At 46.6% G+C, this 12,016-nt stretch overlaps 1 protein-coding gene across 1 annotated transcript in view; it reads left to right on the top strand.

Annotated features, from left to right (window-relative positions):
* DOK7 (docking protein 7) overlaps positions 1–11,684 on the top strand; it is a gene marked incomplete at its 3' end in the record, with an annotated part of 19,437 nt that extends 7,753 nt beyond the window's left edge. The window contains exons 2-8 of the mRNA XM_029286566.1: positions 1,686–1,946; positions 3,272–3,472; positions 5,149–5,259; positions 6,979–7,086; positions 7,474–8,273; positions 9,787–9,829; positions 11,556–11,684. Coding sequence (XP_029142399.1) covers positions 1,686–1,946; positions 3,272–3,472; positions 5,149–5,259; positions 6,979–7,086; positions 7,474–8,273; positions 9,787–9,829; positions 11,556–11,684 — 1,653 coding nt within the window. The remainder of the gene's footprint in view (positions 1–1,685; positions 1,947–3,271; positions 3,473–5,148; positions 5,260–6,978; positions 7,087–7,473; positions 8,274–9,786; positions 9,830–11,555) is intronic.
* Between the last annotated feature and the right edge of the window lie 332 nt (positions 11,685–12,016).

Here is a 12,016-nt window from a genome sequence, read left to right as displayed (position 1 = left end):
AATTAATAAACACATCAATTTTTATATATTTTAATCCTTTTCCCCCCTCCCCCCCGGACTTCCCAGAGCTAAACCCAGGAATAATTGCAAAATAATTTTAATCTATCCAAAGCTATCCGTTCATACAATAAACAAGTATAAACTTACTATAACTCTATAATAGGTAGGTCGTTCTTTAATTCCCAAAATCCCGAAAGCCTAAATCTATCAACCGTGTGATAGGGCAACATCTGTCTCAAAGATGCTTTTAATTGTTTAAAGAAAGGTTGTTGGAATTGGGTATGTCTAGTTTAATTAAAAGAAGGACCAGGGGTGACATGAGAGCAGTCTTCCAGTATCTCAGGGGCTGCCCCAAAGAAGAGGGAGTCAAGCTATTCTCCAAAGCGCCTGAAGGCAGGACAAGAAGCAACGGGTGGAAACTAATCAAGGAGAGAAGCAACCTAGAACTAAGGAGAAACTTCCTGACAGTTAGAACAATTAACCAATGGAACAACCTGCCTCCAGAAGTTGTGGGTGCTCCAAAACTGGAATTTTTTAAGAAGAGACTGGACCACCATTGGTCTGAAATAGTATAGGGCAGGGGTTCCCAGCCCCGGTCCATGGACTAGTACTGGGCCACGGCATGCCAGCAACCGGTCCGCACAAACAAAGCCCCATCCGTGGGATGCAGGCAGCACACAAAACCACGCAGTCTCCAGTCCGTGGGATAACTTCTCTCCACGGAACCGGTCCCTGGTGCCCAAAAGATTGGGGACCTCTGGTATTAGGGTCTCCTGCCTGAGCAGGGGGTTGGACTAGAAGACCTCCAAGGTCCCTTCCAACCTCCAGCGTTGGAGCATCCACAACTTTTGAAGGCAAGTTTTTCCACTGATTGTTCTCACTGTCGGGAAGTTTCTCCTTAGTTCCAGGTTGCTTCTCTCCTTGATTAGTTTCCATCCGTTGCTTCTTGTCCTGCCTTCAGGCACTTTGGGGAAGAGCTTGACTCCCTCTTCTTTGGGGCAGCCCCTGAGATATTTTGTTAATAGAGTTGGAAGGGACCTTGGAGGTCTTCTAGTCCAACCCCCTGCTCAGGCAGGAAACCCTATACCATTTTGGACAAATGGCTGTCCAGTCTCTTCTTAAAAACTTCCAGTGTTGGAGCATTCACTGCTTCTGGAGGCAGGTTGTTCCACTGGTTAATTGTTCCCACTGTCAGGAAGTTTCTCCTTAGTTCTAAGTTGCTTCTCTCCTTGATTAATTTCCATCCATTGCTTCTTATCCTGCCCTCAGGCGCTTTGGAGAATAGCTTGACTCCCTCTTCTTTGGGGCAGCCCCTGAGATATTTTGTTAATAGAGTTGGAAGGGACCTTGGAGGTCTTCTAGTCCAACCCCCCTCTGCTCAGGCAGGAAACCCTATACCATTCCAGACAAATGGTGTAACCAAAAAAAGCAAGGCCACGCGTTTTAATGCATATCCAGGCACACCTTTTATAGATCTGTAATGCAAAAGTCTGGATAACTTGGGGGGGGGACACAAGGGGAAGTGATACTGCCTGGGAAACAGGAGCCCCCAAAAGATTGGGCAGCAGGAGAGTGGGGGGGGACGTCAGGGCAGGCAGGAATTCAGTGCTGGCGGTCCCGGATGATCTGAGTTCAGGTCCTGCATCTCCCCAGGATGGGGGGGACGATCCAGAGTTGTGTTTGAGGGCCATTCTCCCCCCCTATCTCTCTTTCAGACTGTTTGCTCCTGCTGGTGTACAAGGAGAGGGCTGAGCGCTTGAGAGGGTTGAAGGAGAGGAGCAGCGTGACCCTGGAGGACATTTGCGGTTTGGAGCCCGGCCTTTGCTACGAGGGGCTGACCCACACCCTGGCCATCATCTGCCTCACCCAGGTGGTCATGCTGGGCTTCGAGAGCAAGGAGACCATGCACCTCTGGGATCTGCACGTCCGCTACAGTTTAGGGGAAGGTAAGGCAGGCGTCCTCACTTGGACCGGGCCAGGGGTAGGCAACCTTGGCTCTTTTATGACTCGTGGACTTCAACTCCCAGAATTCCTGAGCCAGCATGGGGGAACTATGACCCCTTCATGACTGGTGGACTTCAACTCCCAGAATTCCTGAGCCAGCATGGGGGAACTATGGCCCCTTCATGACTGGTGGACTTCAACTCCCAGAATTCCTGAGCCAGCATGGGGGAACTATGGTCCCTTCATGACTCGTGGNTATGGCTCCCTTCATGACTGGTGGACTTCAACTCCCAGAATTCCTGAGCCAGCATGGGGGGAACTATGGCCCCTTCATGACTGGTGGACTTCAACTCCCAGAATTCCTGAGCCAGCCATGCTGAGGGGACAGGGAGAGGTTTCCAAGCTGAGCCAGGCTGGCTCAGGAATTCTGGGAGTTGAATATATATATAGATCAGTGATGGCGAACCTTTTAGAGACCGAGTGCCCAAACTGCAACCCAAAACCCACTTATGTATCGTCGGGTACCGGGTGGGTGTGGCCCATTGGGTGGGCGTGGCTGCAGTGGTAACGGCAGACTGGGTGGGACTAAAAAGTTCAATCAATCAATTCCAACTTTGCAAGATCTTTTTTTTTTTCCGCGAGAAGTTGAAATTGACTGATTGATTGAACCTTTTTTTTTTTGTACACAGTGGTGGAGGCCTAAAGCGAAAAGGTTTGATAAAACCCAGCTGAAGGCCTAGGACTGGGGCAACGGCGCATGTGCCGCCTTTGGCACCCGTGCCATAGGTTCGCCACCACTGATATAGATCAGTGGTTCTCAACCTGTGGGTGGGGACCCCATTTGGGGTCGATTGACCATTTCACGGGGGTCGCCAAGCAAGGCTGTCCGCCATTTTTTTTGTCCCCCATTTTTTTTGTCCCCCATTTTTTCCCCCTTTTCCGGCGGGTGCCTTTTTTCCCCCTTTCCCCCTTGGGCTGGGCCAGCTGGTGGTCGGCCTGCTCCGTCTCTGCCGCTTGCCAGCTACGCCTCAGCCAGCGCAGGGGGCGGAACCACGCATGCACGGCGCTCCCGGGCAGGGAAAGTCCTCGACTTACGACCGGTTTAGTCCTCGACTCACGACCGGTTTAGTCCCTGACTTACGACCGGTTGGGGTCGCGGCATTAAAAAGGTTGAGAACCACTGATATAGATAGTCCTCCCTACAGGTATCGTCAGAAAGATGCTGGCCGATCCGAAGTTCTTAGCTGATCCAAAGGGAGCTAAAGATATTTAAATGAAAAGCTGAATTCCTTGGGTTTGTACCCCCCACCCCACCCCGTCCAAACAGTCCACAGGTTTCACGTTGTCGTAGCGCCTGGAACCAAGTTGGAAAGTGGCCCAGCGACTCTTCACTTCTGCAACGACATGCTAGTCCTGGTGAAGGACGTCCCACCAGTTATTATGGGTCAGTGGAAGCTTTCGGACCTCCGGCGCTATGGGGCCGTTCCTAACGGATTTGTTTTTGAAGGCGGGACACGATGCGGCTTCTGTGAGTATTCACCATGCCAAGATATACATACATACACACATATATATATATATTTACTCTAAATCTAGAAAAAAAACAGCGAACCGAAGAGGTTAGAGAAGCTAGCCCACGAAACTCTTTCTGGATTACTGAAAATTCCTTCCAACAGAATGTGGCAAGGGAGATAACGGGGGATAATTCTTTCAACTGCCTTAATCCTAAAATCTAAAGAAAAATAAAGCTTTAAAAAAAATCCACCTTTTTTTTAAAAAAAGCATTCGGATTTTACGCTTAAAACAAGTGAAGATCGTTCTGGCTGACAAACTCATTTTCATTTCGAATCTGTGGGAAACTACAGCTAATCTTCAACTTAATTGACCGTAATTGAGCCCCAAATTTCTGTGAGACGTGTGTTAAGTGAGTTTTGCCCCCATTTTAGGGACGTTTCTTGCCCCAGTGGTTAAGTCACGGGGTCTTCCAACTTGGCCCTTTGATGACTTGTGGACTTCAACTCCCAGAATTCCTCAGCCAGCCTCCATTTTGTTTGTTAGATTTAAGACAGGGGTCTTCCAACTTGGCCCTTTGATGACTTGTGGACTTCAACTCCCAGAATTCCTCAGCCAGCCTCCATTTTGTTTGTTAGATTTAAGACAGGGGTCTTCAAACTTGGCCCTTTTGTGACTTGTGGACTCCAACTCCCAGAATTCCTCAGCCAGCCTCCATTTTGTTTGTTAGATTTAAGACAGGGGTCTTCAAACTTGGCCCTTTTGTGACTTGTAGGACTTCAACTCCCAGAATTCCTCAGCCAGGCACGCTGATGTTATTATCTTATTCTACTGCACCCAAGGGAGTTGGAAGTCAATGCCTTTTTTTTCCCTCTTTCCCTTCTTTTCCTACATTTTTCCCTCCTCTTTTCCCTCCCCTGTTTTTCTCTATTATTTGCTTTTGTGTTTTTGCATTTTGCATTACAAACGAATAAAGAAGCATCAAAATTTGAAAAAAAATAGGGAAGAAAGTGAAGGAAAAATTTAAGTGTAAAATGTAAGAAAAAATTTATATAAAGCTTAAATGTTGAAGGTGGATAGATTATATTTAGAGAAAGTATGGAGTGAATAAATATCATATAGTTTTTGAGTAGATATATTGTTTTTAATTATTGCTTTATTAGAGTTAAAGTAGGTATATATTGATAGTATTATGTTTGTTTAGTTAAATTGTAATTTAGATATGGAATGGGATGTGTATTAATCCTGTATCTGGTCCCGGGAAGCCCAGGGGGGGAAGGGGATTAGGGGAATTATAAAAATTGATGTATTTACATGTTATAGGTAAATAATAATTGTATTGATAAGAGGAGATGCTCGGCTGGTATCCCAAATTGCACTCGAGGAGGTGGTTAGAAAGGAGAGGGGATGTAGGTAGGTGGTAAGGAAGAAGGAGGAGAGGTTGTGGGTTAGAGGGAGGAAGGATAGGAAAGTGGATGAGGGCGGAGGCAAGGCGGGGACTGCCGAGCGTTTCCGATAATGTATTGACTTGGATTGTTTTTTCTGTTTGTGTATACAAATGCATCATATTGTTACTTATTGTTTAATTATAAAAATCAATAAAAAATTTATTAAAAAAAAAATTGAAAAAAAATAAAAATAAAAATGGCTGAACGCATAAGCCGCGTAAATTACGTTTTTGCTCTCTTTCAGGGGCCGGCGTCTTTTTCCTCTCTTGCACGGAAGGAGAAAAAATCAGCTTTCTCTTTGACTGCATTGTTCACGGCATCTCTCCGACCAAAGGCTTCCGGCGGGTGCTAGCAGGTTAAGACCGGGAGACACCCCCCCCCACAGGAATGGGGTGACGAGCAGAGCTGATGCTTCTGTCCCTGGTCCACTCTAAATAACTAAATCCCGACCTTTAGGTATTTAGAGAGAGGCAAACAGAACCCTACGGGATCAAAATGCACAGTTCCTAACCCAAGTCAACTGTGTAAGGCAGAGTTGCCCAAACTTTCCAGCTTTGTGGACCGGGGGTGGGTGGGGGGGGAGAGAGGGGATGTTCCCCGTGAGTGGCTGGCAAGCGTGTGTGCGCAGCAAGTGGCGGACACACGCACCCACGGCTCTCGCAAGTGGGGATGTGTGTCTGCTCGCCCGCTGCTCCCGGGACCCGTTTTGTTTTGTTTTATAAATGTTTTATTTTCTATTTTCACAAACAAGTGCTCAATAGACAACGTGATGGCTGAGTCCCTTAAAAATTGGGTGATACGTATAAGTTTTCCTAACTAGGTCCAGTACATCCTCTCTTTTTCTGATAACCATTTTTCCGCATTAAGCAAAAACAATTCTTATTCTTCTTCTTCTTCTTATTATTATTATTATTATTATTATTATTATTATTATTATTTTTATTTTTATTTTTATTTTTATTTTTATTTTTATTTTTATTTTTATTTTTATTTATTTATTTATTTATTTATTTATTTATTTATTTATTTATTTATTTATTTATTGAATTTATATACCGCCCTATCTCCCTTACGGGACTCAGGGCGGTGAACAGGTGATAATAAAAACCACGATAAATATACACGTTTCTGTTCTAAAATCAAATTAAATAACAGGCCTGCTCTAAAAGTACCCCATACAAAACCTCCACTAAAACATAATCAAACTATTATTGTTAGTAAACATACAAGTAAACATACAACATAATCAAACTATTATTGTTAGTAAACATACAACTGCATATCTGCATATCTGCATATCAACATTTGTTACACTTTTCTAATAGTATCAATAATATCAGTTTAAAATACCTTTCCTAGCCAAAACATACCTTAATTGCATTTGCACTCTGTTTCCACTTATTTAATCCATATCCTGTTTTCGCTTTTTTCAGTTTTAATTTCCCTTCCATGTTCAAAGTATCCCAATCATTTATAATTTCAAAACAAGCTGTATTTGGGCAACCAAAACCATCCCTTATTCAAAGTTCTTAGCCTATTCTTATTTCCCCTTTCATACCAAGATATAATATAATATCCTATCCAGTTATAAGAATACTTCTATTTCTAACCATCTATTCTTAACCGTATTCAAACCTCTAATTAATAATATAGCATCCCCTCTATTAGGTCAAAGCTTCTGTTTCCTTCAGTCTTACTCTAGCTTGCTTTCTTTGCCAACTAACTTTCCAAGTCAGTGCATTTGGCTCTTCAAATAATTCTTCCTCTATTTTTGTATATATTATTTGGAACGAGAGAAATAATTTGGTTGAAGTGTTTTTGGAAGAGCTAGCCCGTTGATATTCATTAAACCGCCTTCGGTTTTGAATGGCTCATGGACCACTAGTGGGCGGCGGCCCGGGGGTTGGGGACCCCTGGTGCAAATGCTCAAAGTCACCGTTCACTTCATTCGGCATACTTGGGCTTGGTCTCCTGGTGATCCTGGGATCAGCCAGAGCTGGGCTGGACCTGCCAGGCTCTCCTTCACCTGTTCATTAGAATTAATCTCAGCCTCTTTCTCTCTTTCTCCTTGAAGACCCCAGTGCGAGTCCCGCCTGCATGGAAGAAAGGGTGGCCTACGAGGCTTCGAAGTTGGAGAAGCGCCTCAGCCTGCTCTCCCACGGCGGCAGCCACGGCAGCGGAGGTAACACCTCACCCGGCCCTTCCTTCTCCATCCCAGGAATTTGCTTTGCAGCTGAGCCACAGAAGTGAAGCTCCTTCAGGGCCCAGAGGAGAATAAGGCTGTGCTTCAGAGGCCAGGCTGGCCTTGTGTGTGCTGCCTTTTGCACAGCCGGTGCCAGGTTCCGGGTCTGCAAAGAAGATTCTTTGGCCAACTTCATAAAGGGCAGTTGCTGAGACGGGATTGGGGAGTAGACAGAAGCGAACACAGGACAAAACTTTCCGCAAAACTAGCCAGAGCAACCACAGAGATACCGTATTTTCCCGAAATTAAGGCCTGGCCAGGATTACTGGGGTCCCTCTCTGCTCCTCTTCCACTCTTTAATCCTGTGTCCCTTCTTCCCTCCCTCAGGGGATGACCGGAGCTTGTCCAGCGCATCCTCGGACACCAGCCACTCCGACGCCAGCGTTGGCAGCAGGTTGACCCTCTGGCCGGAGCAGTCCTCCGCCGGCACTTCCCAGGAGTCGCGTGGACCGGCTGCAGCCGCCGCCACAGAGACGCTTCAGTCCGAAGGCAGCCAGGGGCCCAGCAAGCCGCCCCCCAGCCTCCTGCGCTGCAGGCAGCTCCAGGAAATTGGCCGCCAGAGCTCGTCCGACAGCGGGATAGCAACCGGCAGTCACTCCTCGTATTCCGGAAGCTTCTCTTCCTACACGGGGAGCCTGGACATTAGCCACGGGGATGAGTTCGGCTCCCTGCTGAACCTCTCGCTCAGCTTCCCTTCCGACCGGAATGTTTGCAGCTGCCCCGGCCCGGAGTACCAGGCCCCCAGCTGGCTACGGCACACCTACGATACGCCCCGGAGTTTGCTCGCCGCACCTATGGCGGGCCTTCTCGCCTCTGCTACAGAGGCCGGCCCGTCCAAGGCCCAGACCCTCAAAGGGGACATGAAACAGCCGGCCTCGCATCTGGAGAGAGAAGCCACTTCCAGGCCGAGCCAGGAAAAGGACTCGCAGGGCGTCTTCCCCCTGGGAAGCACCAAAGGCCCCTTCCCGGAGACGCAGCTCAGGCAGCCGGTGCAGGGCCAGGACCGTGGAGGGCCCGAGGCTGCTCCATGCGGGGCCGTCTCCAGCCGTCCTTGCGAACTGTGCAACTCCCCTTCCGAGGCGAAGCCGGCTCTCTTCCCGTCTTGCCCGGTCTGTGGTGGGATACAGGTAAAAACGTGGCTAGCAGCTAACCTCGCTTTGAATCTGTGTTGCCCTCAGTTGTGTATTTGGATCCAAAACTTTCCTGGCTTTCTTACCCAGCCGCCACAGGTGATAAAATGACTCGTCTTGTTATTCAGGTTTCCGACATCCCTTTAAACTACCTTTGTACCTCTTTAGACAGCTGGACTTCCTTCTTTTTTCCTGGAAGATATTTTGCTTCTTCAGCTCTGACTGGATGGTGAAGGATGGAAGGATTTATACTCCTTGCAGACCGCTGGTCATTTGCCTTCTTTTAGAGAGCCGTTGAGGCCACTTGGAGGTTTGTCTGTGTCCTCAGGGTCCAAGTGGCCTCAACGACCCTCTAAAAAGAAGGCAAATGACCAGCTGTCTGCAAGGAGTATAAATCCTTCCCCACCATCCGGTCAGAGCTGAAGAAGCTTCTGGGATGAGAAGCGAAACATCTTCAAAGAAAAACAAGAAAGTCCAGTTGCCTCCTGAAAAAGAATCTTTGGGATAGGCTTTAGACAATTTTTCTGGTGTCGTACACCAAGGGTGCATCATAAGATAAGATAAGATAAGATAAGATAAGATAAGATGATGATAAGATAGATAAGATAAGATAAGATAAGATAAGATAAGATAAGATAAGATAAGATAAGATAAGATAAGATAAGATAAGATAAGATAAGCTTTATTGTCATTTTTATACTGTGGGCACAATGGCACACATGAAAAATGAAATTTAGTTGCCCGCTCTCAAAGTGAAACACATACATGACGCACACCTAAACATACTATGAACAACATATGTATAGACCCACATCCCTACATATACGTAGCAAATAAATATTAAATACTGTCCATCTTGAATATATAACGGAAGGTAAAGTAAATTGATAGAAGGGGATATTCGTAGCTCAGGGTTAAACTCTGGACTCCCGGATGTTCTGCGAGCTGGGTTGTTTCCTTGCAGACATTTCACGACCCAACTAGGTAACATCATCAATGCTAGAAGGGCGTGGGGTTCGCCCTCTGTTTACCTGCAAGCGGCTCGCTCTGTCAGCGTTGGAGGCAGTGTTTTTGGCAGCTCCTGGATTAAGCTGTGGTTGGCTGGAAAAGGAAATTGGCCGTATCGTTGCTCACAGTCCCTCAGACCCTCGTGACCCCTTGTCTGGACTGTTGCAATGTGCTCTACAAGGAGCTGCCCTTGAAGAGCGTTTGGAAGCTTCAACCGGTGCAGAATGAGGCTGCACAGGTGTGAAAGAATGTCAGATATTGGACACCCGTAACACCGCTGAGCTGCATTTGTGGACTGATTGTGCATTGGTTGCCAGTGTGTTTCTAGGTGCAATTCCAGGTGCAATTCCAGCCTTTCTGGGGTTTTTTTGGGGGGGGGGCTCCTTTTTAATGTGTTTCTATAGAGATGTTTTAAAAGATCCAGAGAAAGCGGTTAGTTTTGCAAGAAGCGTATTTTAATGCAGCCTATTCTCTCTGCGTGTGTGTTTGTGTGTTTTTAAAGGAAACTTCAATTTTATCGCCTCAAATCTTCGCAGCTAATCTAGGTAAGAACCACGGATGGATCTGAATTTTCCCGCGTCATTCGGGTCCGAAGGAAAAAAAATTCCCCATTCAAGTTCTGGTTGTTCACCCCTCCGGGCGTATCCAGTTAAGTGATTGTCATTTAAAAGTCTGTTTTCCCCCTTGGTCAAGAGTGCTACTTACAGTAGTGGCCAAAATTGTGGAAACCTTTTGGGGAAAAGTGTACAATAGAAATGCCACCTTTGGTTAAGTTTCCACCCATTTTCCCTTCTCATTTCTTTATAACTGCAGCCTTGTTCACTGAATAATACTATTTTACATCGCTTTCTGGGCAACCAGTCAACTCTTTGCACCATGACTTTTAATTTTATTACGTTTTACAAGCTCACTAAATGAAAGAACACAACCCCCCCCAACCGACTTGATAGCGATCACATAACACACTGACAAATGTCCTCCTCTCAGCTTCAATACATGAGATCAATAACCGAATCCTACCGTGATCTGATTGGCTCATTGCCAAAACAAGATGACACCCGATTGGCTCTCTAAACACTCACGCTCATTGGCTACAATCGGGTGAAGGAAAGCTACCTGAGATCAACCTAAGCAAGTTGTGTTTCCTTTTTCTGGTTCTTTGGCTATAACTTTTCATAGAATACAGTACAGATCATTGAACAAACTATGTTACGTTACATTCTTGATTAAATTATCTTTCCATTGACATATAATTTTACGGCACTGCTCCAAAAAAGAAAGGGGTGTTATTAGCCATCAAACCTCAAAAATACACTTTTCCCAAAAGGTTTCCACAATTGTGGCCACTACTGTATCTTTATCGCAAGGTTACACAAAGGAAATTTCGCAGCTTCACTACAAAGGGTGCGAAGAGAAAATCATCTGCTGTGAACTTGGTGTGGGTGTCAAGAGGGGTATCCGGCCAGCTAATATTCCGATTCAGTCAGTCGCCATGACCTCGCCCCGAATTAAGGGACTACAACAGGGGTAGGCAACCTTGGCTCTTTTATGACTCGTGGACTTCAATTCCCAGAATTCCTGAGCCAGCCACGCTGAGGGGAAAGGGAGGTTTCCAAGCTCAGCCATGCTGGCTCAGGAATTCTGGGAGTTGAAGTCCACCAGTCATAAAATGGCCTAGTCCTAGTCCAGGGGTAGGCAACCTTGGCTCTTTTATGACTCGTGGACTTCAACTCCCAGAATTCCTGAGCCAGCCACGCTGAGGGGAAAGGGAGGTTTCCAAACTCAGCCATGCTGGCTCAGGAATTCTGGGAGTTGAAGTCCACCAGTCATAAAAGAGCCAAGGTTGACTACCCCTGAACTACAAGAAGAGAAAAAAAACACCAAGGAAATTTCGTAGTTTCTCTCTCAGGGCAAGAAGACAAAACACCTATTGCAAACTCTGCGTAGGCGTCAGGAAGGGCATCCGGGCAGCAAACGCTCGTCTCCAGTCGGTTGCCCAAACCCCACCCCAAATTAAGGGACTACATGATCATTAAAAGAAGAAGAAAAAACACAAAGGAAATTTTGCTAGTCTGAAAGTACATCTCCCCCCCCCCCACATATGCCTTTACAGTCCAAGATACTAGGGAGGGTCCCTTCCGAGGCAGTAGTCATGCCCGCCTTCCTTCTGCAGGCTCAGCTGCTCCTTATCTGACCGTGGTCTGGTCTGCCAGGCTTCCTCCCGCTCCCGCGGCCATCCCCACAGACTTCGCCTCTGTTTATTTCCTGCAGAACTGCCGCTTTCCGAGCAATGGCACGGCGACACGGCCACGTACGTGAATATCCCTACAAGTCCCACCGCCAAGAAGCAACTCCATTACATGGAGGTGGAGCTTCAGGAGCCCAGCGCAGGCATTCGTGGTAAGAATCTATGAAAATAACCTGAGCAGGAAAGAGCGTAAAGCAGGGGTCTTCAAACTTGGCCGCTTGAAGACTTGTGGACTTCAACTCCCAGAATTCCTCAGCCAGCCTCCATTTTGTTTGTTAGATTTAAGACAGGGGTCTTCAAACTTGGCCCTTTTATGACTTGTGGGACTTCAACTCCCAGAATTCCTCAGCCAGCCTCCATTTTGTTTGTTAGATTTAAGACAGGGGTCTTCAAACATGGCCACTTGAAGACTTGTGGACTTCAACTCCCAGAATTCCTCAGCCAGCCCTGAATCTAACTAAAATAGCCACAGTGACAGGTGGTC

Source organism: Protobothrops mucrosquamatus, unplaced genomic scaffold (genome assembly GCF_001527695.2).
Source record: "Protobothrops mucrosquamatus isolate PMUCROS unplaced genomic scaffold, P.Mucros_1.0 scaffold4101, whole genome shotgun sequence".
Taxonomy (NCBI): domain Eukaryota; kingdom Metazoa; phylum Chordata; class Lepidosauria; order Squamata; family Viperidae; genus Protobothrops; species Protobothrops mucrosquamatus.
This window is presented reverse-complemented; position numbering and strand designations above follow the sequence as displayed.